Source organism: Grampus griseus (genome assembly GCF_964374135.1).
Source record: "Grampus griseus genome assembly, chromosome: 3".
NCBI lineage: Eukaryota > Metazoa > Chordata > Mammalia > Artiodactyla > Delphinidae > Grampus > Grampus griseus.
This window is the reverse complement of record NC_139019.1, coordinates 161,872,719-161,898,683: the sequence shown is the minus strand read 5'-3', so window position 1 is coordinate 161,898,683 and position 25,965 is coordinate 161,872,719. Positions and strand designations below refer to the sequence as shown.

The window sequence follows — 25,965 nt, the reverse complement described above, 5'->3', positions numbered from 1 at the left end:
GAGTTTTCTAAGAACACAGGGAACAGAACACCAGGCAAGCAAGAAAGTCTGCCTGTAGTGAGGGCCAAGACAGACAGTGCTGTGGGCCTCGCATGCCATGTCTCAGGGGTTTCCTCCCCTCTAGGCAGGGCTGGACTGAGGAACATCATCATTAGAGGGGAAAAGATGCAGGTTTCCACCAGGTCCTCCAGTCCAGGGCATCGAGTTCTGCATCCTCACACTCTGTAGTCTATAGCAGAAGTCTCTGTGGCCCCACTGGCTGGGCGGGGAAGGTTAGTCTTTGGGATGGCACATGTGAGGGGCAGACGGCACAACAAAGACACAGTGAGTGATGGTTCCCACAAGTTATTTTACTTTGAATATATAGGAAAAGAAATCTACAAACGAGAAGCTATGTTCTACGGTTATGTCTTTTAAACAATTCTTGTATTTATAGAATTTTTTTTCCTGATTAAAAGCACCAGCTGAAGATACAGGCTGCTAAAAACATAAGACACTGCAAACCCATTAAAAGACGGTATGCCAAACATACTTACTGAAAACCCTTTAAGGAAACAAAGACAATGCAACCAACAAATTTACCAACTGTGCCAGGCAGCCCTTTCCGATTTCCCTGCCTGTGCTCCCAATAAATGGGATGGGGAGTGCTTACCCAAGGGGGAGGACCCTGGCCTCACCCATGGGCGACTGGGGGGATCCAACAGGGGAAGGCAGCTGGCAACTCCTGGACCAACGTCCCCAGAACCGTAGGCCCTGAGGGCCACCACTGCTCATAGGAGGAAGTGGGAGGCGCACACAAGGGGTTTGACCAGCTTTTTTGTTTTTTTGGCGGTACGCGTGCCTCTCACTGTTGTGGCCTCTCCCGTTGCGGAGTACAGGCGCCGGACGCACAGGCTCAGGGGCCATGGCTCACAGGCCTAGCCGCTCTGTGGCATGTGGGATCTGCCCGGACCGGGGCACGAACCCGTGACCCCTGCATCGACAGGCGGACTCCCAACCACTGCGCCACCAGGGAAGCCCTGGAGTTTTATTTATCTGTTTTTTCCTGAACACTTAGCTATATGACACTAGCTATAATGTCTCCCTGGGGGCTTGTTTCCGCTGTCTTGAGTTCTTATGATTGAGAAACTGTGAGGCACTGAATTTGGACTCACAGGAAGGTATTTATGACAGCTTTATGTAATTGAAAGGTGCTGCAGTAAAGGGGACATTCAAAGCTCACACACACGCACACAAGCAGTACACACGGGTTGGCTTCCATAAAGCTAGAGTGGAATATTAAACATCGAGTACTGAATTCTTAACTGTAAACTTAAGAACTTAACCTTAACTTTACATATACATAGATAACAAAGTGGTCACTAAAAGCACTTTAACATCAGGACAGATGTTAAGTCTTGAGGTTCTTATTTCAACTGCTCTACATACAAAATGTTCTAGAAGCAAAGAAAGGTTTAAATAAATACACAGAGACAAGCATGATGTAAAGTGTGATTGAAGAAATGTGGGTCTGGAGAGGTTCGACAGTGTGGGGTCCTGGCCTGCAGGCGCAGCTTGTAGCAAGACAGGTGCTCTGTCCCGCGGGTGGAGGGGAGGACCTGGGGGGCACCCTTGAGGGGGGAGGAAGACAGGATGTGGACAGCTTATGACCAGATGTCAGACCCACATTTGCAGACCTCACTGGCCCAGTGGTGTCATCAAGGGGGCAGCCCCAGGGAGCATGGGAGAGGACCAGACTCTTTCGAGTGACCCAGGATGACACAGAGAGGACGGGTCCTCTTAGGACAAAACTCTGCCAGCCCGTCCCTTCAACCAGCCTGTCCCTTCAACCAGTAGCTCACTTGCATGCCTGCTGCGGGCCCCCAAGAGGGCAGTGGCCCACAGCAGGGAGGTCTACTGACAGGCCTGCTTATGGCTAAGGCACACCCAGGCCTCAGGGCCCAGGCAGCTGACCTGAGCGATCCCAACATTCCTTCCTTCACGGACACCAAGGCTTTGAGAAGCAGCCTTCACGGTGCTGGGTGACTAGACTTGAACCAACAAGCAGGTGTGACTAGCAAAACCACTCACCACCCCTCATCAGGGGGATGATCCCAGGTGCCGGAAGCTAAAGGCGGCAGCTGCTTTGACTACCCCCAACGTCACCATCACCTGGGGCACCTCCTCAACTATCCAAGAGGAGCACAGAACCAAGAATGGCTGGTTGGGCCTGGCAGAGCCTCCTGGGGTCCAGCTCAGGAAAAGTTTTCAATGCTGTTCTGAGACCCAAGGCAGGTAGGTTTCCCCCTCCTTCCCTCTGAAAACAGGGCAGGGGGCCAAGGGAATGGCTGCCTGCAGGCTGGTGGAGCTTCAGGTGTCTGCAAACATTCTCCGCCAAGGAGGCTGCAGAGCTGCCAGGAAGCAAGCCCCTATGATCCGGCACCCCGAGTTGGGCTGAGGAAGGTCCCTCTCCCCTGCTTCTTGCCCCGCGCTATGGATGCTGACAGGGGGAGGGTGGCTGGTGCAAACACAGGAGTTTCTGCTCTGGGCGCCAGCTCTGTGAAGCCACACACACACACACACACACACACACACACACACACACACACACACGCACGCGCGCACGCACACACGTGCTCCCCCACGGCTGGACAGTGAATCCAGTCAAGGCTCAGATGTTTGGAAGCCAAGTTCCTGGGTCCCCCAGGGCCCCTAGCTAGAGGCCCCAGCTGCCAAAAGGATGGATGCTGGACAGAAAGGCAAGCTGAGAAAAGCATTGTGGCAGGACGTGCATTTTTTGTCCCTGACATGAGCAACAACTTCTTCCCTCTAATTTTGGGCCAGAAACTGGTGTCTTGCCTCTGGGCACTGGAAGCTGCCATGAGCAGAGGAAACACTCCAGCGCAGCATAGAGGCCCAGGCGATGGAAGTCATGTGGCACCTCGGTGGTAAGGACCACCCCTGCATGCAGAATCAGGAGCTGGCCGGTGGCTGGCACTCCACTCCCCGCCCAGACACACTCTCTTGAAGATGTGACTCAGTCATGGAAGCAGGACTGGCAGCTCAAGTCCACTTTGAAGGATGGCTCTGGAAAGTTGGCTCCAAAATCCCACCTGTGAGCCTCAGCACCTGGACTCCTGGTACTCGGCAAGAACGGCCAGCCGGCCCTTCCTGGGAAGATGGGAATTGGCCCTCCACACTCCCCAGGGACTTGGAAGCTCTGGAGACAGTCGGGAAAGAAGCCTGGGGACAGCCACGCCAGCACGTCTCTAAGGAAAGCTCAAGTGCCATCTGGGTGGAAGTCGGGGACACACCAGGCCCCACAGAGGCCCAAAGAAGCTGAGTGGCCCTGTCCAGGGGTCTCACAGGAGGCTGGCCAGGCTGGTGTTGGGTCCATTCTGAGCTTGGAACTGCACAGGAGGGGGGCCGTCTGTCCACTGTTGGGGAAGAGGACACACAAGTGAGGTCCTTCTTAGAGAGAAGCAGGGGTGTGCTGGGCCACATGTCTGCGCCTGGAATGCTGCCCTCCTCAGGCTGGTCACCAGCGACGACCCTGCGTCTTCCACACTTGAGTCAGATGGGCCCCCAGGAAGCAGCCTGCATCACCCACTTGGGTTGGTGCTATCTTGCCCATCCAAGGGGGCTCCTGAGGCCAGGCTGAGTTAGGGATTGTTGGAGAGATGGAAGGAAATGGTAGCCAAGTGTGTACTTCCCTCCTCAGGAAGCGTGTCCCCCAGGGGCTACAGACCAGGTGAGCTGGCCCCAAGGAGCCAACCAGCACCCTCATTTTGTCTCTCCCACCCTATGCCCGTACCGTGATGAGGTTGTGCTCAGGGAGGCTGCATGCCTCGATGTGGTCCTGGAGCAGCTGCTGCGAGAAGTTCTGGTGCATCTGGGCGGCTTCATGGGCATCCATGGCATTCCCGCAGGCTTTGTTCAGGTCTGAGGGTGGGATACGCACAACGGATGGGCCTGCTTTGGCCTGCCACTGCCCCCACATCCTCCCCTTGGGTGGAGCCCTAAAGTCAAACCCCAGCTCTGCCAGTGGGTTGCTGTGTGCCTGGCACATCACCTGCCCTGAGCCCTGTGTCAAGGTCAGCAAAGCCCACTTGCCAGCAGCCCTCACATGTGCCCTCCTATGTTCCTGAGTCCTTTGTCCTTGGAGGTGGATGAGCAACAAGGCCCATAGGGGCATATATAAGGGCTGGTAGGGCACTGAAAGTCCCTGGGGCTCCCTGTGGATGCAGCACTCAGCACTCCCAGGGATTTCCCGGCCAGCTAGCTTTTGGGCACCCAGGAGCCAACCGGGAGCAAGGCACCCAATGCTCATTTCTGAGGCAGGAGGACTGAATGGGTGCATGAAGTCCACTGCAGATAGGATAGTCCACTGCCCTCTACCTCCTCCCCAGGTCCCTGGGTGAGTCTATGGACCTCAGTTTCACAACCTGTAAATGGGAGAGCAGCAGTAACAACAATGACACCTGCTGAGCACCCCGGCTCGTCCTGCCTGACAGAAATGACTGCCATTCCCATTCATGGGAAAGAAACTGAGGCCAAGTGCCAGGGCTCACAGCTCAATTCTTCACTCAGATGCCAAGAACTAGCCTTGTGGGTCCCAGAGAGACAGAATCAGATTCTGCATAGATCTCACTATGTGAACGAGCCCACTGCCCTCAAACAGGGCCTCCTGAGAAGCCTGAGAATGTGCTAGAACTGGGGCTATGGCCTGCAGAGGCCCAGTCTGAAGCAGAGGCTTAGCAAGGCTTACCTAGGATCCTCTAGCCTTTGGCTCTACCCAGAAGCCCCAATCTCTTACTCACCTCTTAGCAGGGCCGATGACCACAGCTGCACTGACATGTCTGGGATCTTGCTGGCTAGCTGCATGGCCGGCACCACCATGTTGTTACTCTCCTGTCGATCGAGAGCAGTAGAGGAGTCAAGGGCGGGGGTTGGTGGTAGAAAGGGCTGGTGGCAGGGACAGCGTGGGCCCCACCTGTGACCTCCTGCTGCTTGGCATATACCCACTCCTACTTCAGAGCCTATCTCAAATAACCCTCTCCGAAGTACTCCTCAACCACCTTGGAAAAATAAACTGCCCCCACGCCTCAGCTCTGCATGTGCCTCCTCCCTGGGGTACGGCCATGGGCAACTCTATGTGCCTTTGTTTTTCTAGCCAGAGGAAAAGGCACTGGTGGCAGTCAGCCCTGGACCCATATCAGGAGCTGATTAGAAATACAGATTCAGGGGTCCCAGGGCTGGGCAAAGGCAGCAGTCTGTCCTGGCAGGAGCAACAAGGGCTGAATGGACAAGAGAGAGGAAGAGAAGTTTCTCTTCTATGTACGAGCCTGCTCTTGTGCGACGCCACCTGGGACACACAGGGCTGTTGAGGCAGCAGGATGTTTAAACCCTCCAACCCTGACTCCACCACGTGATTGCAACAGCGCCCCCAGGCCCTAATCCCCAGGAGGAGCTGAGTGAGAGCCGCTGGGGGCTGTAAACACCCATCCTTGACCCCACAGTGACCAGCAGCACTGCTCTGACTCCACCCAGTCCAGAGACCACAGCCTGCTGGCCTAAATGTTGGGTTCAGGGTGACACTGGGAAAACTCCCAATGCAGCAATACCTTGCAGCCTGGGGGACACTTGGCATGTAGCCCAGACACGTACAAATCCTCAAAACCAACTCCTGAGGCCCAGATTCAACATGGCCACGGTTGTGCAGGACATGCCACCACACAGACACAAAAGCCCAGTGACTTTATGCTGCCCTGTGGCCAGCACCTTGAAGATAAGCTTCAGGTGGGTCTCAAAACTTTTCAAAATTGAACCAAGCCCTTCTAAGACCTCAGAATGCACAGAACAGGAAAAACTACTCTCCTCCTCTAGGCCTGGGGCTGGGAGGGAGCTTCCCCCTTGGCTCAGGTTCCCCCATGACAGCTTGGGGCTGCCTCACAAAACCTGGGTTTGAAGAGCGGTGTGATCCTGAGAGCGGTCCTGTATGACACCACCCGCAAACTTGTAATGCCTAAGGACACTCTGGCCTGGCAGGCCCGGGGCAGGCAGTGTCTCCCCCAGACCTGGAGCTGCTTGAGGCGGGACCTGGGTTTGAGGACTCTTGGTGGCCCCATGTTACCCCACGTGGGCCCAGGCACAAAGGGAGCAGCAGAGGTTCCCAAATAAGCTCTATAATTTCCTCCGGGACTGTCCCAAACATGAACCAGAAGCTGCAGCTAAAGAGCTGCTCTGCCCATCCTAAAGGCGGCTTCTGGACAGACAAGAGCCAACAAGGTCTGGGTTCTAAGCCTAGGTTTGTAGTTTGGGGCTGTGTCACTTTTTTTTTTTTTTAACTTTATTTATTTATTTTTTGGCCACGCCATGCGGCATTTGGGATCTTAGTTCCCCAACTAGGGACTGAACCTGTGCCCCCTGCAGTGGAAGAGCGGAGTCTTAACCACTGGACTGCCAGGGAAGTCCCTTTTTAAAAATTTTTATTATTTTTTTAAAATTTGGGGCTCTGTGCCTTCAGTCTCCCCATCTGGCAACGAGGTAATCACAGCCACTGCACCAAGACACAAGGCAGTTGGCCTACACTCAGTGGAGCCTCACGTTGAGCACCTTGTCCCTGCCTAACCCCCAGATACACACTGAGGCCACTGTCCTCACTGTGCTCAGTGAGTAGTGTGACAGGTATTGTAGAAGAAGTGGAGCTACACTCAGAAGGGAGAACTTAGTACTGGTCCTCCTCCTTTCAGGGTGATGATACCCCACAGGGTTCAGGCCACAGCTACAGGGCATGTTGGCCTGGCAAATGCTTACCACATGACTGTGGGGAAGGGGATGCACCAGGCTCCTTAAAAGCACTCACCCTTCAGAAGCCCCAGGGCTTGATCAGATAGAACTTTATGGGCCAAGACAAGTACCCTGCACTATCTGTCCCCAAAAAACAGCTGAAGTGCATTTGGCTAAACTACGGAGTTGATGCAGCTTAAAAATTCTGTCATTAGAAAAAAGCTCCAACACAGTGGTGCACAGAAAGACCAGACATAAAATTATAAAACAGCCTGATAAACAAAACCTATGCATGGGCAGAGGCAGGCAATGGAAAAGAGCTGGAAGACACAAGACACGCGATGACTTTCTCCTTTGCTTCTCAGACTTTCTATGAGAAATAAAATACATGCCGTATTTTATACTGACAAATATTTTCTTTAAAAAATTAAAGACCCTGTATGGTCGATGGGTTAGAGCAAGTGAGATATACATACACCCCAGATGGGGAGACTCGGAGTCAACTGATCCCACCAGAGACCAGCTGGCATGGGTGGGGACTAGGCCTAGGGGGGCACTGTTGGTGAGGGTAAAAACACAGAGTGCACTGAAGACACCATGTGTGATGGGCAGAGATGGAATCCTTGGGATTGTGACTGAGAGGACACACTCCTTCTCCCCAAGTATTAACAGGAAAGGGAACCTGCCCTCAGCCTTGCCAGTTTTGGGCAGCCTGACCAGCTCTAGCTCCACTGAGCCCTGGGGCTTTGCCTGACGACTGCCCATGACCAACACTGGCCCTGTCTGCCCCACAGATGCATCCTCCAGGGATCCAAAGCTCCCCCAGCCCTGCCTGCCCAGGCTGGCTGAGCCAGAGTGCCTCTGCCCTGGCTGAGACTCACGGAGCAATGGTGGGTGAGGGGTCAGTGAGATGCGATCATTGTGGGGCACAGAATGGGAGGCACTTCCTTGCTAGGTTCCCCCCACTAAGCACCACCCTGGCCCCATGCCCCTCAGCCTGACCCCTGACACTCACCCTATGGTTTCCCAACACATAGAAGATATGGCCCAGGAGCACAAGGGAGCAGGCTGTAAGCCGGTTCAGGTCCTCTGCATTGGACATCTTCAGGGTTTCCCGCAGAAATCGCCTTCATGAGAAGAACAGATGATGAGGCCCCATTGGGAGGCCTTTGGGGAAGAAAAAGCAGCAGTGGCCTTGAGGTCCTGAGCAGAGGGCCACCCACCCCATCGGGCAGTAGGTGGGAAGGGCAGGGACAGGGGACCTGGGCACATGCTGCTGGGGGAAGAGAAACACCGGGAGGTGCCGGGCACGAGGCCACCTGCCCTCTCCCAGTACTCACTTGGCCTCGTTATAGCGTCCCTGGAAGAAGGAGAAGAGCCCACGCACGTAGAAAGCTGCTGCTCGGAGGCAGTGCGAGCTGAGGGGAGAGCGGAGCGTCACACCTTGGTGGGGTTTTTGTGAAAGCAGCAGATTTACAAAAGGGGAGTGGGTGGGGGTGTATGAGGTGTTGGGGTACATGGGGCAGTCTAGGGCCCCACAGGTGCTCACGCCACCCCAAAGAGCAGAGAAAACATAAGATAGCTAGTAAAGTAGAACTCAGGGCCTGGGGCAGCCTACCTGACAGGGAAGCTGTGGTCTGGATTGATCCTCTCCAACAAACTGTACAGCTGTGAAAGAAATGTCTGCAAGTTAGGATAATTCTGCATTTCTAAATATGAGAGCTCGGCCCCAGATATGCTAGTAAATTGACTAGGGCTGCCTGCAACTTCCTGAGGAACGTGCCCGTACCCCAAATCCCATGCCTGTAAGCAACCTGCCGGGAGAAGGGGCAGAACCTGCAACATCACTGACATCTTAGGTGCCCTTTGGCTGTCATATGGAGGGTGTGCTGGTGGATGAGGGCTGAAGTGGGCTGAGGCTTCACCCAGTACCCACACAGTCCCTTCAGGAGGCAGACAATGGGGTGGGGGTGGGGAGGAGACACAAGGGAACCAAACTCCTCCGAGACCACCAAGGCCACACCAGGCCCTCATGACCCTGCCCACTGTGCTTCCTGACTACTGGAGCAACTGCACTGGGCTTTCTTTCTTTTTTTAAATAAATGAGGTGTTTTTAAAAAATTAATTAATTATTTTTTTTTGGCTGTGTTGCGTCTTCGGTGCTGCGCGTGGGCTTTCTCTAGTTGCGTCGAGCGGGGCCTAGTCTTCGTTGTGATGCGTTGGCTTCTCATTGCTGTGGCTTCTCTTGTTGCGGAGCACGGGCTCTAGGCGGGTGGGCTCAGTAGTTGTGGCACACGGGCTCAGTTGCTCTGTGGCGTGTGGGATCTTCCCAGACCAGGGATTGAACCCATGTCCCCTGCATCGGCAGGCAGATTCTCAACCACTGTGCCACCAGGGAAGTCCTGCACTGGGCTTTCTACCCAAAGCATTCAAGCTAACCAATCACCTGGGAAGTCAGCTAGGCTTTTTGTAGCCAAGAGGTGATAGTAGCCTGAACTAAGAAATGAAGGCCACAGGGGTGGAGACAAGTGGCTGAATCTGAGATACTCTAGAGGGGTCAGGGCTGGGGGGGATTGCAGGGATAAGGGGATGTTGCAAGGGGAACCTAGTGGGAGGGACTTATCCTGCGAGGTCAAGCTCTGGCCCACCTCCCCGCCTCAGCAGGTTGGGGCACCAGAACAACCTAGGGGCCTAGTGCAGACAGCTGCCCAAGCTGTTGCTCCTCATAACTGAGCCATGAGGCCTCACCAATGTTCTAGAACAGATATCTCAGGGTACAAGAAATTGGGTTTTTTTCCTGAGGGATTCAGTAAAGCTTGGCTCATTTTCAGTAGGGAAAAGTGCTTACTGGCTATGGGAACGTTTCTGTCCTAGACTTGGCCTTCCCCCAGCCATGCCTACGCTCCGCTGCGTGGGACACCTTGTTGGAGGGCAAATACGCCAGGGCTGGTGAGATTTGCTGGTGCCCAGGACAACACTCCCCCCACGCCCCCCTCCAAGTAAGAGTTGAAACAAAGGATACCAAACATGAAGCATGTCACCTACTACCTCTTGGTGTCTATTTCCTTCCCGTATATACACACTCGCCAGATTGGTCACGATGAAGGCCCACAGCTCCTGGTGATTGGTGAGCTGGAATGGGAGACACAGAGCATTAGGGGGCTGGGCTGGGCAGTCATGTCACATGGGGGCCGCTTGGCGGCATCAGAGCCACCCAAACGCTCCACAGTGGCTACCTTGGAATCTCCTTATTATTTTCATTCAGACACACACCCCTTGCCTCCTAAACCCAAGGACAACAAAACTGTTAGTTCTTTTCATTATAAAACAATCACCCACGTTATGGGAAATTCCGGAAACAGAAAAGAAAAGCCAGTCACCCTGATCCTGCCCTCAGAACACACCACAGCTTGGTCTATTCTCTGCTGTCTCTCGGTCTGAGACCTGGCTGGGCCCTCCCTCTACACCACAGGTGGTAACCCCAGGACCCGTGTGCTGACACAGCAGAGGAGTACGCTGATCCTCGGGGAGGCAGGGATCCTGCCTGGAAGAAGCCGAAGCTGTTAGAGACCAGAAATGCTTCTAACGGCTGGTGGTGGACAGACCCTGATCCCCAGTTCTTCTGGGGGGACAAGAACGGCCACGAGAGGGACCAAGCTGAGCAGGCTGAGCATTCCCAATGGGGCTGAGGGAGCGCAGCTGTGAAGGGGGCCAAGGGTGCCTGGGAAGCACAAACTCCACCTGGAGGCCCCTGGCAGGTGCCAAGGAGGTCCAGAGGGTCATCTGATCTGAGCAAAGATGCTCCAATATGTTTGTCATGGGACCACAGGAACAGCGTGTGGTTGGGGGTCACGCGGGGTTTGGGCCCAAGTCCTGGCTGCACCACCACCCCTCCCCCAGCCAGTGGGGAGGACTTCCTGGGACAACACACCATCCGTCGGGAATTTTGATGTTGAACCAAACAAGCAGCAGCCACTTGTGTAGGAACTGAGATGGGGAAGGAGGGTCCAAGAGACCTCCATAGGGCCGCGGGCAAGGTGGGGTGGTCCTAGCACCACTGTAGTGAGCAGCACCAGCCGACCAGTAGCTGTGACACAAGTCAACACCACCTGGCAGGCTATCAGGAAGACTGGGAATCGTGAGCGAAAGTGGCTGAACAGGCCATGGCACCAGCCCTGAGTTAGCTGGGGAAGCCCCACTGCAGGCTAGCCAGGAGCCCCCTTGCCCACAGCTATCCCTCATTAAGCTGTGCTGCGAGTGCTGGCCTTGTCTGCAGCTGAGCAGCACAAGACGTGACACAGAAAGCCCTGGATAAATGGTGCATCACTGTCACCACTGGCATCAGGCTGAATGCTGGTGGAGTCACCCGCTGACCATGGTTTTGTATGGCTGTTGTCCTCATCACAGACCACGCCCGACTCCTTACTGAGCAGCACTGCCTGCCCCATAAAGCGAGGGCCGGCACCTTACCCGCAAAGCTGTGGTGAACTGGGCTTCAGCGTTGTCCATGCAGTTGACAGAGACACAATACAGGCCCTGGAAGAAGAAGATGCTGAGGGCTCAGAGCCACATGCAGCTTGCCCGGGGCTGCACAGCTGCACCCAGGTGAGCCTGACAAGTGACTCTACTGAGCTGGCTATATCTGAGCTTTACCCTGACAAACAGGGAGAAAGATGGCATGCTTAATTATTCCTGCCTCCCGGGACCTAAGTCAACTTGGACTTGATGACATGCTTGTCAGAGTGAAGTCCACAGGGAATGTTCTGAATTCTGCCGGGGGTGGTGGTCAGAGGGTTACTCGCAGGGGTGGGGTTGGGGGTGGGCAGCCCGCATGCACTCACCAGCAGTGTATGCAGCTGTGCTGCGTGGTTGGAGAAGAGCCGGGGGGATTGCTGGCACAGCTGACAGACCTGGGAGATCTGCCGGGAGAGAGCATGTCTGACATCACTTGGCCTGTAATGTGGGACCCAGTGTCCCCGCAGCATTGAGGAGAGACCCCAAAGCCGGTGGGTGTGCCCATGTCATGCCCACTCTAACTTGGGCACAAAGTCCCAGCGGATGTGCCCATTGTGAGGATTAGGCACAGCCTTGACCTCTTTGAGGATGGTGACCCTTATCCATTACCCGCCGTCTCTCTTTCCAACTTGTGTCTCAGCTGTACAGTACCTTCACCCTTATCAAGGCCCCCATGCCCTTTCAGGAAGGTGGGCATAAGGGATTACAGATCACAGGGCAGGAGGAGTGCTAGAACTGCCGTCAGGGGACCCTAGAACTCCAGACCCCATGTTCCTTGGGCATGCCAACTTTTAGGTAAAAGGCTCTGATCAGTTGTGTCCACACAGGGTCGTGGACTACCAAGTTATAGTCATATGACAGATGACGTCCTGCTGACACGCACTGGCGACACATTTACATTCTCCCACACGACACCCTCCGAGACCCAGCAAACTCAAACCACTCTACCCCTCAGCCTTCCCACCCTGTGTGTGTAGCCCCCAGTGGCCTCACCTCCTGAAGCGCTGTGGCCTTGTGTCCTGTGACGAGCCTGCACATGATGATGTGCTCGAGCAGGATTACTTGGAAGGAGGACAGAATGGGGCTGCAGTCGAGCACTGGGGGTGAGAGGCAGGGGTGAGCATTCAAAGCGTGAGCGGAGGAGACAACTGAGGAGACACTGACCCCTGCCTCCTAGGGGCTTCAAGCCCTCCGGCCACACCTGGCCCATAGCTACCTGGGTCTGAGCCCACTTGCTCCGCTGGACATTGGCCCAGCACCCAGTCTGTCACCTTGCTCGGTGTCCACAGCACCCTTAAGCGAGGGGGTGCATCTCCCTGTCTAGGTGAGGAAACAGGCTCATAGCAGGCTTTGGTGACCAGAGTATTGTAAGAGCAAGAAATTCTGGAGGGATCTGTCTTCCATCCTCACCACACCCCGACCCAGCTGAGTGCTCAAGGGCACTCTGGACACAACACATTCTAGAAATGCTGAAGTTGTCTGGGAGACTGAGACCACGTGATAGGCCTCAGGCAACAGTGGGGGGACCCGAGCTTCTGGCTGCCCCAAGCGGCTGTCCTCACATTGGAACCAGAGAGCACTTTCCCAACTCATCTGAAGGGAAAGAACCGCAGCCCCCGCGGGCGTCGTTGGTTCTCTGGCTCTAAGGCTCTTCCCCAGCAGCACTGACAAGGGCACAGGGAATGAATGAGGTTAACAGGCGCACAAGCCAGCCAGGGATGTGTGGGGCCCTGGGTTCCTACTAGTCAAAGGTCCTTGATCTCACAGGATGGATTAGTCAAGCATCCAGGAAGAACCCAGGGCCTCCAGAGGACCTGCTGTCAGTCAGTTCCAATCCCAACCTCACCCTGAACACAATCCACATCACGATACTGATAATAGACAGCAAAAGCAGCCAACACCTGTTTCAACTGAGCACTGCCGCCCCAGCAGCCCCCAGTGGAGTCCCGCTAACCCTCGTGGCTGTCTTGTGCAGTGAGGGGGACAGGACAGAGACGGCCCAACCACCCCACAACACAACCCCTTGGGGATCAAGGATCCAGTCCAGGCCTGGCCTGCTTTGCCCGAACCTGGATCGTCCCCATCTGCCAACTGGCGTAACAAGACCCATGGGGCAGGGACCTGTGCTGCAGTCTTTAAAGGTCCTTCAGGCCCAGCATAGGAGGTGGTGATCGGGCCACCCACCAGGGGGCTACTTGACCCACTGAGCCCCACAGAGCCTGACTTACTCTTGAGCTTCTCCAGCTGCATGAGAGCCTTGTCTGTGTACTTCTGTGCCTTCTCTAGGTAGCCGGCTTGCATGGAGTGCATCACAGTCACCTGGTGACAAGATCAGATGGTGGTGGTCACTGGGGCCCTCTCCTCTCTCACCTGGGCCACCAGGCCCCGGCCCCTCCAGGGACTCACCAGGTAGACAAGCACGCACATGTGCTCCTTGGGCAGCCAGTGGAAGAGGTCAGCGGGGTTGCTGGGCAGGATCTCATCATCGTGCAGTGTGGAGATGGTCTGGATGCACTGCTGCAGCTGCTTCAGGCATGGCTTCACACTCTTTACCTGCAGCAGGCAGACAGCAATGCACACCTGAGCACCCGTCTGCTCCTATCAGGTGCCAACCACCCTTAGGAGGCAGATCCCCACAGTGGCAGCTAGCCAGGTCCTGCCTGCCCATCAGCCCCTCAGCCCTTCCTTCCCGGGAACTCCTACCACACCCACCACTTGCAGGAAGCCCATCCCCCTAGATGGGTCAGCCAGCTTTCAAGGCACAGGGCAGGGCCAGGAGGGTCATCTGTGGCACTGAGGCTCCACCCCCCCCAGCGCAGGGCCCAACACCAAGGCCTGGGAAAGGCCTGTTCAAAGACCCTGCTCCAGCCACATTTTCTCCTTCCTGCAGTGACCCCAAGAGAGGAGGACACGGCTGGTTATCCTGGGGGGTGTGAAGTGGCCACTCAGAGTCCTGCAGGTGCCGTGGTTTATACAGACTGGCCTTTCTGCACCAGGAAGCCCCATCCCGAGGCCCTACAGGCCATCTCCACAGCCGTCAGCACCCTGTGAGAATTTGCACTGTGCTCCTATGTGTTGACTGAAGTGCTCGGCCCAACAAGCAAAGGTGGGTGTGCGTGGGGGAACTGAGGAAGCGTGACAGGGTGGGGAGGGTGCGTGGAGCAGCACCTGTCCAAAAGGCTGAGACGTTCCCCCACATACAGGTACAGCTGCTCCTCAACCATATGAGGGTTATGGGCTTTTTGTCTATGTGCCTCAAACACAGCTGATTTTGTTAGTCCCTACTCAACTCCCGCAAAGCTGTCATTAACTGGGGGGTGGTGGACAGACACTGCTTGAGCACCTGCTGTATGCCAGGCACCATGCCAGAATCCCCAGTGTATTTTCTTGGATTCCCCAAACTGCCCTCAAGGTCATTTGACCATTCACACACTGAGTAGATGTGTGTGAGGCCACAGCTATTCCCGCTATAAGGGCAGAAATGGGACAGACCCATTCCTTGAGTGCCCTCTGTCCACAGAGGCACAGTACTCATGCCAGAGCACAACAGGGTTGTGGGGGAATCGAGCCCCGAATGACAGACGTGCCCAGTGGTGAGGGACAGGAGGAAATCACAGAGCTGATGTGTTAGCTTACAGCCCACCCACCACCTGCCTCCTCCCCAGCAGCCCTCAGGTGAGAGGCACTACATACCTGCCCAGCATCCAAGTAGTGGGTCACCTGGAGCACCAGGAAGAAGACACGCAGAGACTCTTTCTGGATGGGGTTCCCTTGCCAGTTCTCAACTATCTGTCCACAGAGGGTCAGTAGTGGGTGGACTTCCTGCAACTTGCGCTCCATCAACAATAGCTGGGGAGGGAGAGGTGCACGTGCTGGGAGACCCTCCTGGTACAAAGGACTGCCACCCGCCTGCCCACGCGCTGTGGGACTGCTGGCACCACGAAGGGAGGGTGCATAGCCGGGCTGGAACCCAGGTCTAGGCAGCTCCAACCCAGGCTGCTCTTCCATCAGCACAGATCCCACAACCTGGAACCTGAGTTTTACCTCTGAATCCAGCTGGGGGACACGGGCCTGCCCCTCGTGGCTGCCTGCCATGTGTGAGGGTCTGGGCGCCTGAGGGGCCACAACATGGCAAGCAGGCGAGGCTTTGGCAGACCTCATGGGGACCCAGCCTCACGTCCATCATACCAGTCCCATCCCATCCAGCCTCCACTTACCATCCCTTTGCTGAGCAGGAACAGTGCCCTGGAAAAGAGAGGGGTAGTCAGGTCTGGGAGACTCAGGCACCCCCTGGGATGACTGTGCCATCTCAACATTCACAGGAACCTAACGAGCCACCTCTGGGACAGTTAAATGGATGACAATGGACCCTGGCCATTTAGGTCTGTTTTATTTATAAGAGGGCTCTATTTTGTTCTATTCTATTTGTCTTTAGCTTTTTCCCGTTTAGACACTCATGTGGTTCAAAAGCTCAGAAAGCAGAAACATGTGCTCAGAAAGCAGAGGGGCAGGGTACAGGACAGCACATCCACCATAACCTTACTCTCGCTGACACAGCAGATCACAGGTTCCATGTCTGGGCACAGCACAGGGTGAGGCAAGGAGAGAAGGCGGGTAAGTAATCAGCCTCAGGTGCCCGAACTGAAATCTGCACCTCACCGTGGCCCCTCTGTGCCCCCACTTCCTTGCCTATAACCAGCCAAGCCCCCTTGGGCTCTCCTGAGGGCTAAGGGGATGAAACCCAGGAAGCCTAGGCATGTCAGCAGCCTCGCTGCCCGCTGTCCCCACCCTCAAGGGTGGCGTGGCCAGGAGATTTCTACTGTCTCTCTTAAATCTTTCTGCACTTTCTAATAAACAAGCACATACTGCTGTCATCAGCAAGAAAAATAATAAAATGAACACATTAAAAGGTTTACGAGACTGCCAAAAGACAGAGGAGGGCAGCCCAGCCTCACCCCAGTGCCTAGGGGCTGCTCACGGCACTGGCGTTGGGACAGGCTTTTAGGATCGGCTGTTGGGCTGTCGTCACAGTTTGTTCAACATCTAAGTCTTTGTCCCGCCAGTCTGTGCAGAGTCCCCATGTGCTGCAGCTGACACCCCGTCAAATGGGCATCATTCCAGGTGAGTAGACTGAGGTGGAGGGGGGGGTCCCAGTCACACAGTGAGAGATGTCTATACTCCCAGCCACCTCGCCATTCCTTGTTGTTACCTCACGGTGTGGACACTCTAGGGTCTACTGTCTGACTGCTGAAATCTAAGGCCTCGAACTTCACGTCAAGGTTCCCATATTGTCACATCACTAGGCCATATGCCCAAGATCAGAAGTTCTATGTCAGGCGACCTGTAGGCGTCATGCCCTAGTGAGGCCCACCCAGGTCCCCCGCCCACAGTGGTACAGAGACCTGTTTGAGGACACTTGTGACTGAACATGTGCAGTGTGTGGCCATCCCCATGCCCTCCAAGGCATGAGTGTCACCCTGAATCCAGTGATGGCCACAGCACGAGGAGGATAAGACGGGCCAGGAACACAGACCAGACTGTGTGACAGTGTCCATCCCAGGGCAGGTTGGTCGAGGGATGACGGCCTGTGGGGAACTGTGTGGACCCCTGTGAGCACTTGCAAGTCCAGAGCTTAGAGAATGGAGTTAGGGACTGTTCTGTCCCAATAACCCCATGGGACAAGCTTAGATTTTGTGTTTCCAGAATCCCAATGCACAATAGAATAAGAGCGCTGCTACCTGGAGTCTGGAATCCTACTACAGAGGATTCTTCTCTTTAGGGGAAAAAGAGACAGACTGGAGGCTCTCTTAGAGGGCACACAGTGAAGCACTGGTGGCCTCTGACCCCTGAGCCCAACCCCAGGGCATTAGCCTCCAGGTAGTCTAAGCAGTTTCATGCATAACATGAACCTATGTCCCTTCTTTTACACAAATGTCCACTTACTCTGTCTCCTGTTATGTATCTAAAAACTCCTGGGTGTCCCCTGAGTGGGGACACTGGTTGCCAAGCACGCTGCCCACACTCTCTACAAGCACCACTCTCGCACTGCACCAGGAAGGGGATCAACCCAGAAAATCATACGAGCCCTTTTTATTTCAAGAGATACTAGAAACGTGCAAGTGCTGACAGTGCTGAGAATGCCAGCTGCCCCTCACCCTCACAGTCAACTCAACTTCTTACTTCATGAATCGATGGGGCACAGCATCTCAGTGCTGCCTTAATTTGCATGTCTCTTACTATGTATAAGGGTGGCCATCGTTTCATGCTGAAATGCCATTTCTATTTGTTGTCCAGGATCAAGATGGCCAAATTCTTTCCAAGTAAGAGGAGGAGGGGCCAGGGAGAGTGTGCCTACCGTGTGTACTCAGATCCCACCACCCGGGCGTACTCGGCCCCCACACCCAGGAGGTCACAGGCTGACACCAGGTCCTTCTCAAGTGTGTGCAGTTGCTGAAAAGAAGAAAGAACAATGACCCTCATTTCCAAACCACTTGCTTTACAGTACCTGACCTTATGGCTGGCGAGTTAAACTGAACCTCCCTACATCAACAAAATTGCCTCAGTGTCAGTTTTCAGCTAAACTAAGCATATTATCTCATCAACAGTGTTTGGGTACAGAACTCCACTTCGTTTATAGTGTACATCATCTAAGCTTAATGGTGCATACAGCCAGCAGTTAACACTCACAGGTGCAGACCCCTCCAAGGCTGTGCGAGTATGTTTGAATGCTTCCCAGGTCACCTTCAGGGGGTGGTCACTAGGGGAGCAGCCAGAGGAGCCTCAAACAAGGAGGGACTCTTTCAGGGGTAAGTACCTATGGGAGTTTCAAACCCAGGAGCCTTGACAGGCTGAAAGGCAGGGACACCTGTGGAGCCTTGGTTGAGATCTTGGGATCCGTGCTCACAGCACAAACCAATACTGTGACTTGAGGCAGGTGACTCACCGCCTGGCCTGCTTCCTCCTCTGCCAGCAGGCACAAAAGCACATGGAGGATAAAAGGAGGACAGTGCACGTGCAGGGCAGAAAAAAGCCTGGAAAGAAGGCAGGGGCCCAGGCTAGGTGAGCTCTTCTCAGCAGGGGACCCTCTGAGCCAAATCCTCCTGGCATTAATGCTCCCCCAGGGAGCAGGGGACACTTGCAGCCCAGCACCCACTGTGTGTTCAGGCAGGTGATGGAGCTTTATCATGAAGGGTGGGCGAGAGGTGGCCTGGTGGGTAGGCTGTGTCAGGGTCAGGAGAGGATAGAGGATGGCCAGTGCTGGGGAGGTGTGGGCAGACCCCAGGATGAAGAGGCACTCCTCATGAAGGAGTCTACCCAGCACCCGGCCCCCACTGTAGCCAGGAAAGCCCAGCCTAGAGAGCCCCTCACCACCTGAGCATCTCAGAGTGCAGGGACCAGGCACCACCTACATCTGAGGAGCTTAAGGGAGGCTGAGGGCAGAGGGGCTGTGTGGAGACCAGGGGGAGGCTATACCCCAGCAGGCCCCAAAAGTGGGCTCTAGGAGAAAAGGCTTGACTCCAGCATTTCTTGCCCAATAGGCAGTCCCTTGGAATCTCTGCACAGCTCTCAGAAAACAGAGTGGATCTCTGGCAAGAAATGCTCCCTAAATTTTGATGAATGCAGGCCAAAGGGAGCAACAGGAGGGAGGGGAACATGAAGACTAGGCCCCAAGTCAGCTCCAGGGGAAGGATACTCCCACCAATCACCCCAGGTGCTGCTGAGTGAGAGGCCCACCCTGGGAGTACCGCCTCCTGGCGACAGTCTGGAGGGGACTTGTGAGCAGGTCAAAGAAACGTTCCTGTGTCCCCATCCGCTCAGTACAGCAGCCTGAGGAAGACCCGTGTGTCCCAGAGTCTGCTTATTTGTACTTGAGGCAGCTGTGCCCCAAGGTCACGGCCCCCAACAGGCACCCACGCATCTCAGCCAGGCCCGCAGTACTCACAGCAAGCTGGAAGAGCAGGCGGCAGTGCCAGTACGGGGTCTGCTGTGAGATCTGGATTGCTTTCCGCAGCAGTGGCTTTGCTGCATCAACGGAATTCTGAAAGGAAACAGTGAAGTTTGGGGAGGAAAAAACAAGCTGGATTCCTTATGCAGCAGCTGCGGAGCCAGGCGGCCATTCCTGTTCACACTTACCAAAGGATTTGTGGGTTGCCAATGTGCTTGATTAAAGAAGAAAAGATATTTTATTAGACTCACTGGCTGGGAAGTTTTTGTATCGACCTTAAAATAACTCCCCACTCAACTAAACAGAAACTAGCTTTAGTTCAAAATCCTGAACAGTCAAATTGATAACAATTGCTGTCTTTCCTGTTCTGCAACCAGAGAGAGGGGTCAGGGGCGTGAAAAGGGGTCACTGCTCAAAGCTGGGAAATGCAGTTTTCAGCTACACCTGACATCAGGAACCAGCTTAAGGTAAACTATATAAACTTGTTCAGGAACTAATCATCTTTAGCCTAGGAATCATCTTTAGCCTAAGCCTAAACTATATAAATTTGTTCAGGAACTAATCATCTTTAGCCTAGGAACAAGGCTGTTTTCCAACAGTCCTCGGTAGAAAAAGATTCTGCTAGCCTTTGTTAGCAAGTGATCACCCATGGCTGCCCCATGCCAGGCGTGGGAGATAAGAAAATTATGAGAAGTCTTAAAAGCCGGAAGGGAATCCACTCTTGAGAGTCCCAGTTTGCCACTGTGCTTTGCTACAGGGAGAGGGAGTTTGCTTTCAGAAACCTTCATATGTTCTTACCTCTTGACAGTATAATTCAGACAAAAGACTTGCTGCTTCAAATTTAACATCTTCAAACTGCGGGATCTAATGACGTCCAGTTAAGGAAGTAGAGACACTGCAAAATGGTCAGTTTAAAAGGGCCACAGGGCTTCCCTGGTGGTGCAGTGGTTGGGAGTCCGCCTGCCGATGCAGGGTACACAGGTTTGTGCCCCGGTCCGGGAGGATCCCACGTGCCGCGGAGCGGCTGCGCCCGTGAGCCATGGCCGCTGAGCCTGCGCGTCCGGAGCCTGGGCTCCGCAACGTGAGAGGCCACAACAGTGAGAGGCCCGCGTACCGCAAAAAAAAAAAAAAGGGCCACAGCTCAGCGTTCTTACACTGCAGAGGCTGGCCGGACGGGCATATCCCCACCCACTCTAAAACCCCTAGTTCACATATTCCCCCAGTAATCCCTGAGCTTGCTGCTGGCTGGGTGTGGAGCTAGAGGCTGGGGCATGAAGAGGAGCACAGCACCCAGGGAGAAGCTACTGGTCTGAAGGGATGCTCCAGGTAATCTGTGGGGCAAAGCCCAAACCCAAGGTGTGCATTATAGGTAGGATTCAAATTTATAACACATTTTTTTTTTATTTAGAAAGAGTTTTCCTTAAAGGGAACAGTACCAAGAAAAGGATACTTGCTGTGATATCAACCACTGAAAGAGAAAGAAAAAAGCATTAATTCTCAACCATACGCTTTGCACCTGCTTAACTGGCTCCACTTTGGGGTTTACACAGGTTGCCTTGTCACCAGAGGCTGCAGGTGTTCGGTTAAGTGGGAAGATGGACTGCTCAGCCTAAGAGGGTGGGCTTGCTTTTCCTCTAATCCAGCAACCAGGGCGTGTCTGGGGGAAAGGGAACATGAACTTGCTCCCCCACTCATGGGCTTCCCATCCTGCCAGGCTCCGGAGTCAGAATTGGAGCCCTCTCCCACTACAGCAGCAACGCTTCACAAGGGGAAGGAGCACAGAGGGGCCACCACATGACACTCACTGTAGTACGCCAAGAGCAAATCATGACGTGAGGAATTAATTACAATTAGAGAGTAGGTCTGTGGGTGTCAGTCCTTCCTGGAGAAGTGACATTTAAAAGATGTTTGGAAATGAGCAAAGTTAGCCTCAGAGGGGAGGGAAGAGTACTCCAGGAAGGACTGGTGTGGGCAGCACCTGGCCAGGGGTAGCAGGGATGATTCTGAGTTCTGAGCTCACCATCCCTCTCTGCTAGTACACAGGCTGGGACATGGTTCAGATAACGACATGCTCCCACTTGGCCATAACTGTGCCCTGGAGTTTCACATTCCAACAGGAGGCGGTGAGGTCCCAGGACAGTCCGCCACACCACCACACTGACCACAGTCTGTCAGACTATCAAGGACTCAAGCATACACCTGACGCTGTTCCTGCTGACCCACTCGTCCTGCAAACATTCTCAGAGCCTCAGCAGTTGCTGGAAGGCAGATCCAGAGCCCAGAAGAAGACTCTTACTTGCCATGCTCTGTGGGAGAACAGTGTGTGTGGTATGTGTGTGTGGTGTGTATGTGTGCACGCACGCGCATGTGGAGGGAGGTGGTGGGGGTTGGGGTGTCTGGGGCTGGGCCTTGAAGGATGAGAATGTAACTATGGGTGTTACCAGGCAAAGAAGGAAGGGGAGGTGCTCCAGGCAAAGAGCAGAGGGCCAGGGAGGTGAGGCTGGAAGGCCCATTTGGTCTCTGTGCCACTCATGTGACTGTGGGTAAGAATGCCCTGATGTCACCCCTGGAGCCTGACCCAGTCAGACGCATAAAACAAAAGCACCCAATCAGATCCAAGTTTTAAAAGCATCTTATATGCAGCAAAGGACGCAGAGGGAGGAGGAGAAAGAGGAAAGAGGCTGAAGGCCCATGGGTCTGCTGGCCGCCAGGGAGAAAGGCCAGTGACGCCAGCGGGACAGCCTTGGAGCTCGAGATGTCTCTGGGGCTGAGTGGTGGCCACGGAAGTCACCAAAGAGGCTCGGCAAGACTTGGAGCTGGTCTGGAGACCAGCTGCCTCAGAGACACAGGTGGGCCAGGAGGGGGAGCTATGGGAGTAGAGGAGAGGGACAGAACAGAGAGAGAGAGGAAACATGGAGAGCCACCAGGCTCCTGTGTCTGTCACACACACATACAAGTGCACGTGCACATAGAGCCCAGGCAAAAGGCACTCCACAGCCAGCCCGGGTATCCCCTCCCAAGGCTCCCCTGCAACAGGGTCAGGAGGAGCTCAGGGTCCCAAGAGGGACATGGCCAGTGCCTGCTGCCAGGAGTGTGGCCCCAAGTGAGGCTCCTTGGCTGAATACCACCTACATGGACAGTGGGGACAGGCCTAGCTCCAGCCTCGTGTGACGTCATGAAGCTGGTAAACACATAAGTAGGGGCTTGCTTTCTACAGAAGCCACTCCTCCTCACTGGGAAGGGCAGTCGAGCTAGAGACACTCCTGAAGGCCACCAACTGGGAGGAGGGACAAGATACCGTGTAGGAAACTCTGTGACTAAAAAGCTGGGTTAGGGACATGCTAAGACCTGGTCCCACCTCAAGATTCTGTAGTTCCATGACTTAATCTCCACATGCAAGACATATCTCAGGCAAGGCCTCCATACTCAAGGGGAGCCCTTTAGAGAGAGTACAGGATGGATAAAGACACACATGAGAAGCATTTGCCTTCCACTCGGAGCGCCGTGTGGCTTGCTCTCAACAACCCAGCCTGGTAGCCAAGGCGGAGTGGGCTCAGTAAATCCACCACCTACAGCTGAGTTTCCAAGTCAAGCTGGGCCATGCCTCAGGACCTGGCGTAAAGCTGACTACATCTGTGTGTCACTGTTCCCCAACAGAGGTGAAGAGGGCAACAAGAGGTGAAACTCCTCCAGTGGGGCGAAGAAGCCTTCCTTATGAGTCTGTGGCCCAGGGATGCTCTCCCCACTGCACAAGGCATACTCCAAATTCACGAGAGGACAGTCCACAGAAGTATGTCCATGGTGGGCAGACTGTGAGGGGACACAGCCATTTGCCTACTGCCTGGGGAGGGCCCCACTATGCTGACTTCTCCAGCGCCTTGGCCTGTGCTGCTGGGCCCAGGCCCACATGGGCCCATCAAATGTCTCTGCATTTGGGGATTTTATGTGGTTAACATCTATTCAGTAGACATTTGGGCTGGACCCCACTAACACCTTTTTTCTATAAGTCAGATGTGTCTGTTAATGATCAGTTTCTGTCTCTGACAGTTCTGTTTTCTGACCTGAGGGCTGGAGAAAGAGCATCACATCCCCCTGGGGCCTTTAGTGACCACGGGGAGAGCTGGAAAGTAATGTGTAAAGTTTGAAGACTCAAACCTTCTGGAAGGCCTTGTCTGTCAGTGTGAGAGGCTGTCAGGAGCGCTGCTCTAGGGGCCAGAGGACAAAGTTTGAGGTGTGGACCCACATGGGAGTTAGCAACACTCCAACTCCTGGAGGAGCTGGATCCTAGTGGTCCTTAGCATCCATTTCCCAGAGCCATGATCTGCCACCATTCTCTCATGCATGCACTGTGGGCCACCAGCCCCCAACACACCCCCCAACACACACACAAATTGGGGATGTTGGATAAAGCCCCATAATGTGCCTCATCATGATTCTGTGTCCCCAGTGCCTAGAAGGGGCTGATACATGGGAGGCTCTCAGGAAACATTTGTTGCACGAATGATGACTTTATCTATCATCACAAGGAAATGAGGGCTTCCTCATGCACAAATGGCCACAGAACTGAGGCTTTTGCCTTTTTTTTTTTTTTTTTTTTTTGGCTGCATTGGGTCTTCGTTGCTGCGCGAGGGCTTTCTCTAGTTGCAGCAAGTGGGGGCTACTCTTCGTTGTGGTGTGTGGGCTTCTCATTGTCGTGGTTTCTCTTGTTGCAGAGCACGGACTCTAGGCGCTCGGGCTTCAGCAGTTGCAGCATGTGGGCTCAGTAGTTGTGGCGCACGGGCTTAGTTGCTCTGTGGCATGTGCGATCTTCCCAGACCAGGGATAGAACCCGTGTCCCCTGCATTGGCAGGAGGATTCTCAACCACTGCGCCACCAGGGAAGCCCAGGCTTACGCCTTTTAAACACAAAATTCTAATTCCTAAGTGGCATCAGACATCTCCTTGTCTTTAAACGTCACTGTTTCTTGCTCAGGCATCAGTGTCAGTGACACCTGAGCCGTCCCCAAGATGACCCATTTCTGAAGCTGTAGGACTAGCTCCATGTCACGGAGAGCCAGTCACTTCCCCAGGACTGTCAGTCAGAAGCCAATCAAATCACTTTGCTTTTGTACCTTTTTTAACTTGCAACATAAATTCATAATCAGAAATCTAGATATTAGAAAATACGTCCATCTCACAAATTACCCAAGGTTGCTACCTCAACCTATGTTTTACTTTGTAACATTAAAATATAGTTTTTACGTCTTCTTCCTGTCATGCGAAAGCAGCCAAAGTGAGAGTCCCGTCACTACCAGGAAGCCTGCAGGTGTGAGGCAGAGATGTGAATGACCCTACCAGAAGCCTCTGGGGTCACCTTGGGGTTCTCAGGAAAAGCAAGGGTCACCACAGGGCTAGCATACACCCTGAGGGGTGGAAGGGCTGGGATCAGCACGCTTCTCATTCCTAGGGCATTCAGTTCAGGGCTGAGTGTTTCAAGGCTTCTTGTACCTCATAACCAAGGTAAGTTTTTCTTAAAAATCAGGTTTTTTTAAGTCACCAAAATGTGTAAAAATAGTTATCAACTGAAACTCCTCTGGGATGGAAGCACAACATTTAGCAGCCAGCCTTGCCTCTCTCTGCCATGTGACCACGGCTACAAGCATCCCGGTCAGTACTGCCATCGGCAAGTCGGAAGTGGTCTCTACCTTGTGGGTTTGGTGAGGATCCAAAGAGACAGTGCTCCAAGAACCATGAACGCAGAGCCTGGCATGTGGAAAGCACCAAGAATACTATAATAATTCCCAGGCAGGAACCGGAAGAAGTACGGGTTGCAGGGGAGACAGGGGGCAAGTTGGTAGCATCACGAAGTAAAGGTTCCTAAACACATTTCACTTCCTGAAGTCAGGGGAGACTCAGAGAATGAGTGAAGAAAATGGAAATGCGAACAGGAGGAAGCACAGATACTCTTCCATGAAAATGCTTAACAGCAAGTTCTGCAAATGCAGCTTCTGTACCAGGTTCTGCTCCCAGCTGATGTGGCATGGAATTTACCAGGACACAGCCATGATCCTAAAGGATGAAAGATATGCTCCATCTGTGCCTGATGATGAAAGGCCCAGAATTGAGCCCTTTTAGGCCTTAAAATAAGAAAAGGAAGCTTTTAATCACTTGCTGGGAAGGTAGCCATAGACTCTCGGGCTAAACCTGGAAGCACAATTAAGGAGTATCTGACTGGCAGTTTGGAGCTGCTTTCTAAGTCAGACGAACAACCACTAAAAAGTAGCCCCATTGCAAACACATAGAGAAAGCAAACATGGCATCAACACAGATGCTGCAGTCACTAAAGACCACTGTCCAAAGAATGACTGCCTGGATTATAGCAAATAACGAACAATCCATTCCAGAGAAGTAGCATTTATTCCTCTGTGGCTTTCAAATCAGCAAAATCTAAGGATGATGATGCACTTTCCAGATAAATTAAGAAAGTTAAGGGGGAAATAAATACACATCTAAGTACAGATATAAAGATTCTCAGTTCCACAGTGGAAGCACAAATGACTGAAATGGAACTGTTTGAAAAACAGTAAAATATAAGAGAAGACTGAAAATTTACACAGGAATAGTATGTAGCAAGAGGAAAGACAACAAGGCAAAACTGAAATGAAAAAGAACACAATCTGACAAAACCTGTAGAAATAGCTTCACAAAGTATCTAGCCAAGAGATTTTGATGTAAAGTGACATTCCTTATAATCATGAA

The 25,965-nt window shown here is 53.7% G+C and overlaps 1 protein-coding gene across 3 annotated transcripts in view; it reads right to left on the bottom strand.

Annotated features, from left to right (window-relative positions):
* Positions 1 to 329: 329 nt before the first annotated feature.
* Positions 330 to 25,965, bottom strand: part of MAU2 (MAU2 sister chromatid cohesion factor) — a 34,486-nt gene continuing 8,850 nt past the window's right edge. The window contains exons 2-19 of one of the 3 annotated variants that reach the window (XM_082650892.1): positions 20,679 to 20,696; positions 20,027 to 20,092; positions 19,226 to 19,321; positions 17,639 to 17,733; positions 15,501 to 15,528; positions 14,977 to 15,132; positions 13,690 to 13,836; positions 13,512 to 13,602; positions 12,277 to 12,380; positions 11,610 to 11,687; positions 11,239 to 11,304; positions 9,814 to 9,900; positions 8,387 to 8,436; positions 8,109 to 8,186; positions 7,784 to 7,895; positions 4,800 to 4,890; positions 3,794 to 3,921; positions 330 to 3,416 (exon numbers count right to left, since the gene is read on the bottom strand). In XM_082650892.1, the coding sequence (XP_082507018.1) occupies positions 3,342 to 3,416; positions 3,794 to 3,921; positions 4,800 to 4,890; positions 7,784 to 7,895; positions 8,109 to 8,186; positions 8,387 to 8,436; positions 9,814 to 9,900; positions 11,239 to 11,304; positions 11,610 to 11,687; positions 12,277 to 12,380; positions 13,512 to 13,602; positions 13,690 to 13,836; positions 14,977 to 15,132; positions 15,501 to 15,528; positions 17,639 to 17,733; positions 19,226 to 19,321; positions 20,027 to 20,092; positions 20,679 to 20,696 (1,566 nt within the window). In that variant the 3' untranslated portion in view covers positions 330 to 3,341. The remainder of the gene's footprint in view (positions 3,417 to 3,793; positions 3,922 to 4,799; positions 4,891 to 7,783; positions 7,896 to 8,108; positions 8,187 to 8,386; positions 8,437 to 9,813; positions 9,901 to 11,238; positions 11,305 to 11,609; positions 11,688 to 12,276; positions 12,381 to 13,511; positions 13,603 to 13,689; positions 13,837 to 14,976; positions 15,133 to 15,500; positions 15,529 to 17,638; positions 17,734 to 19,225; positions 19,322 to 20,026; positions 20,093 to 20,678; positions 20,697 to 25,965) is intronic. The other 2 variants (XM_082650894.1, XM_082650893.1) reach the window with 2 other exon arrangements.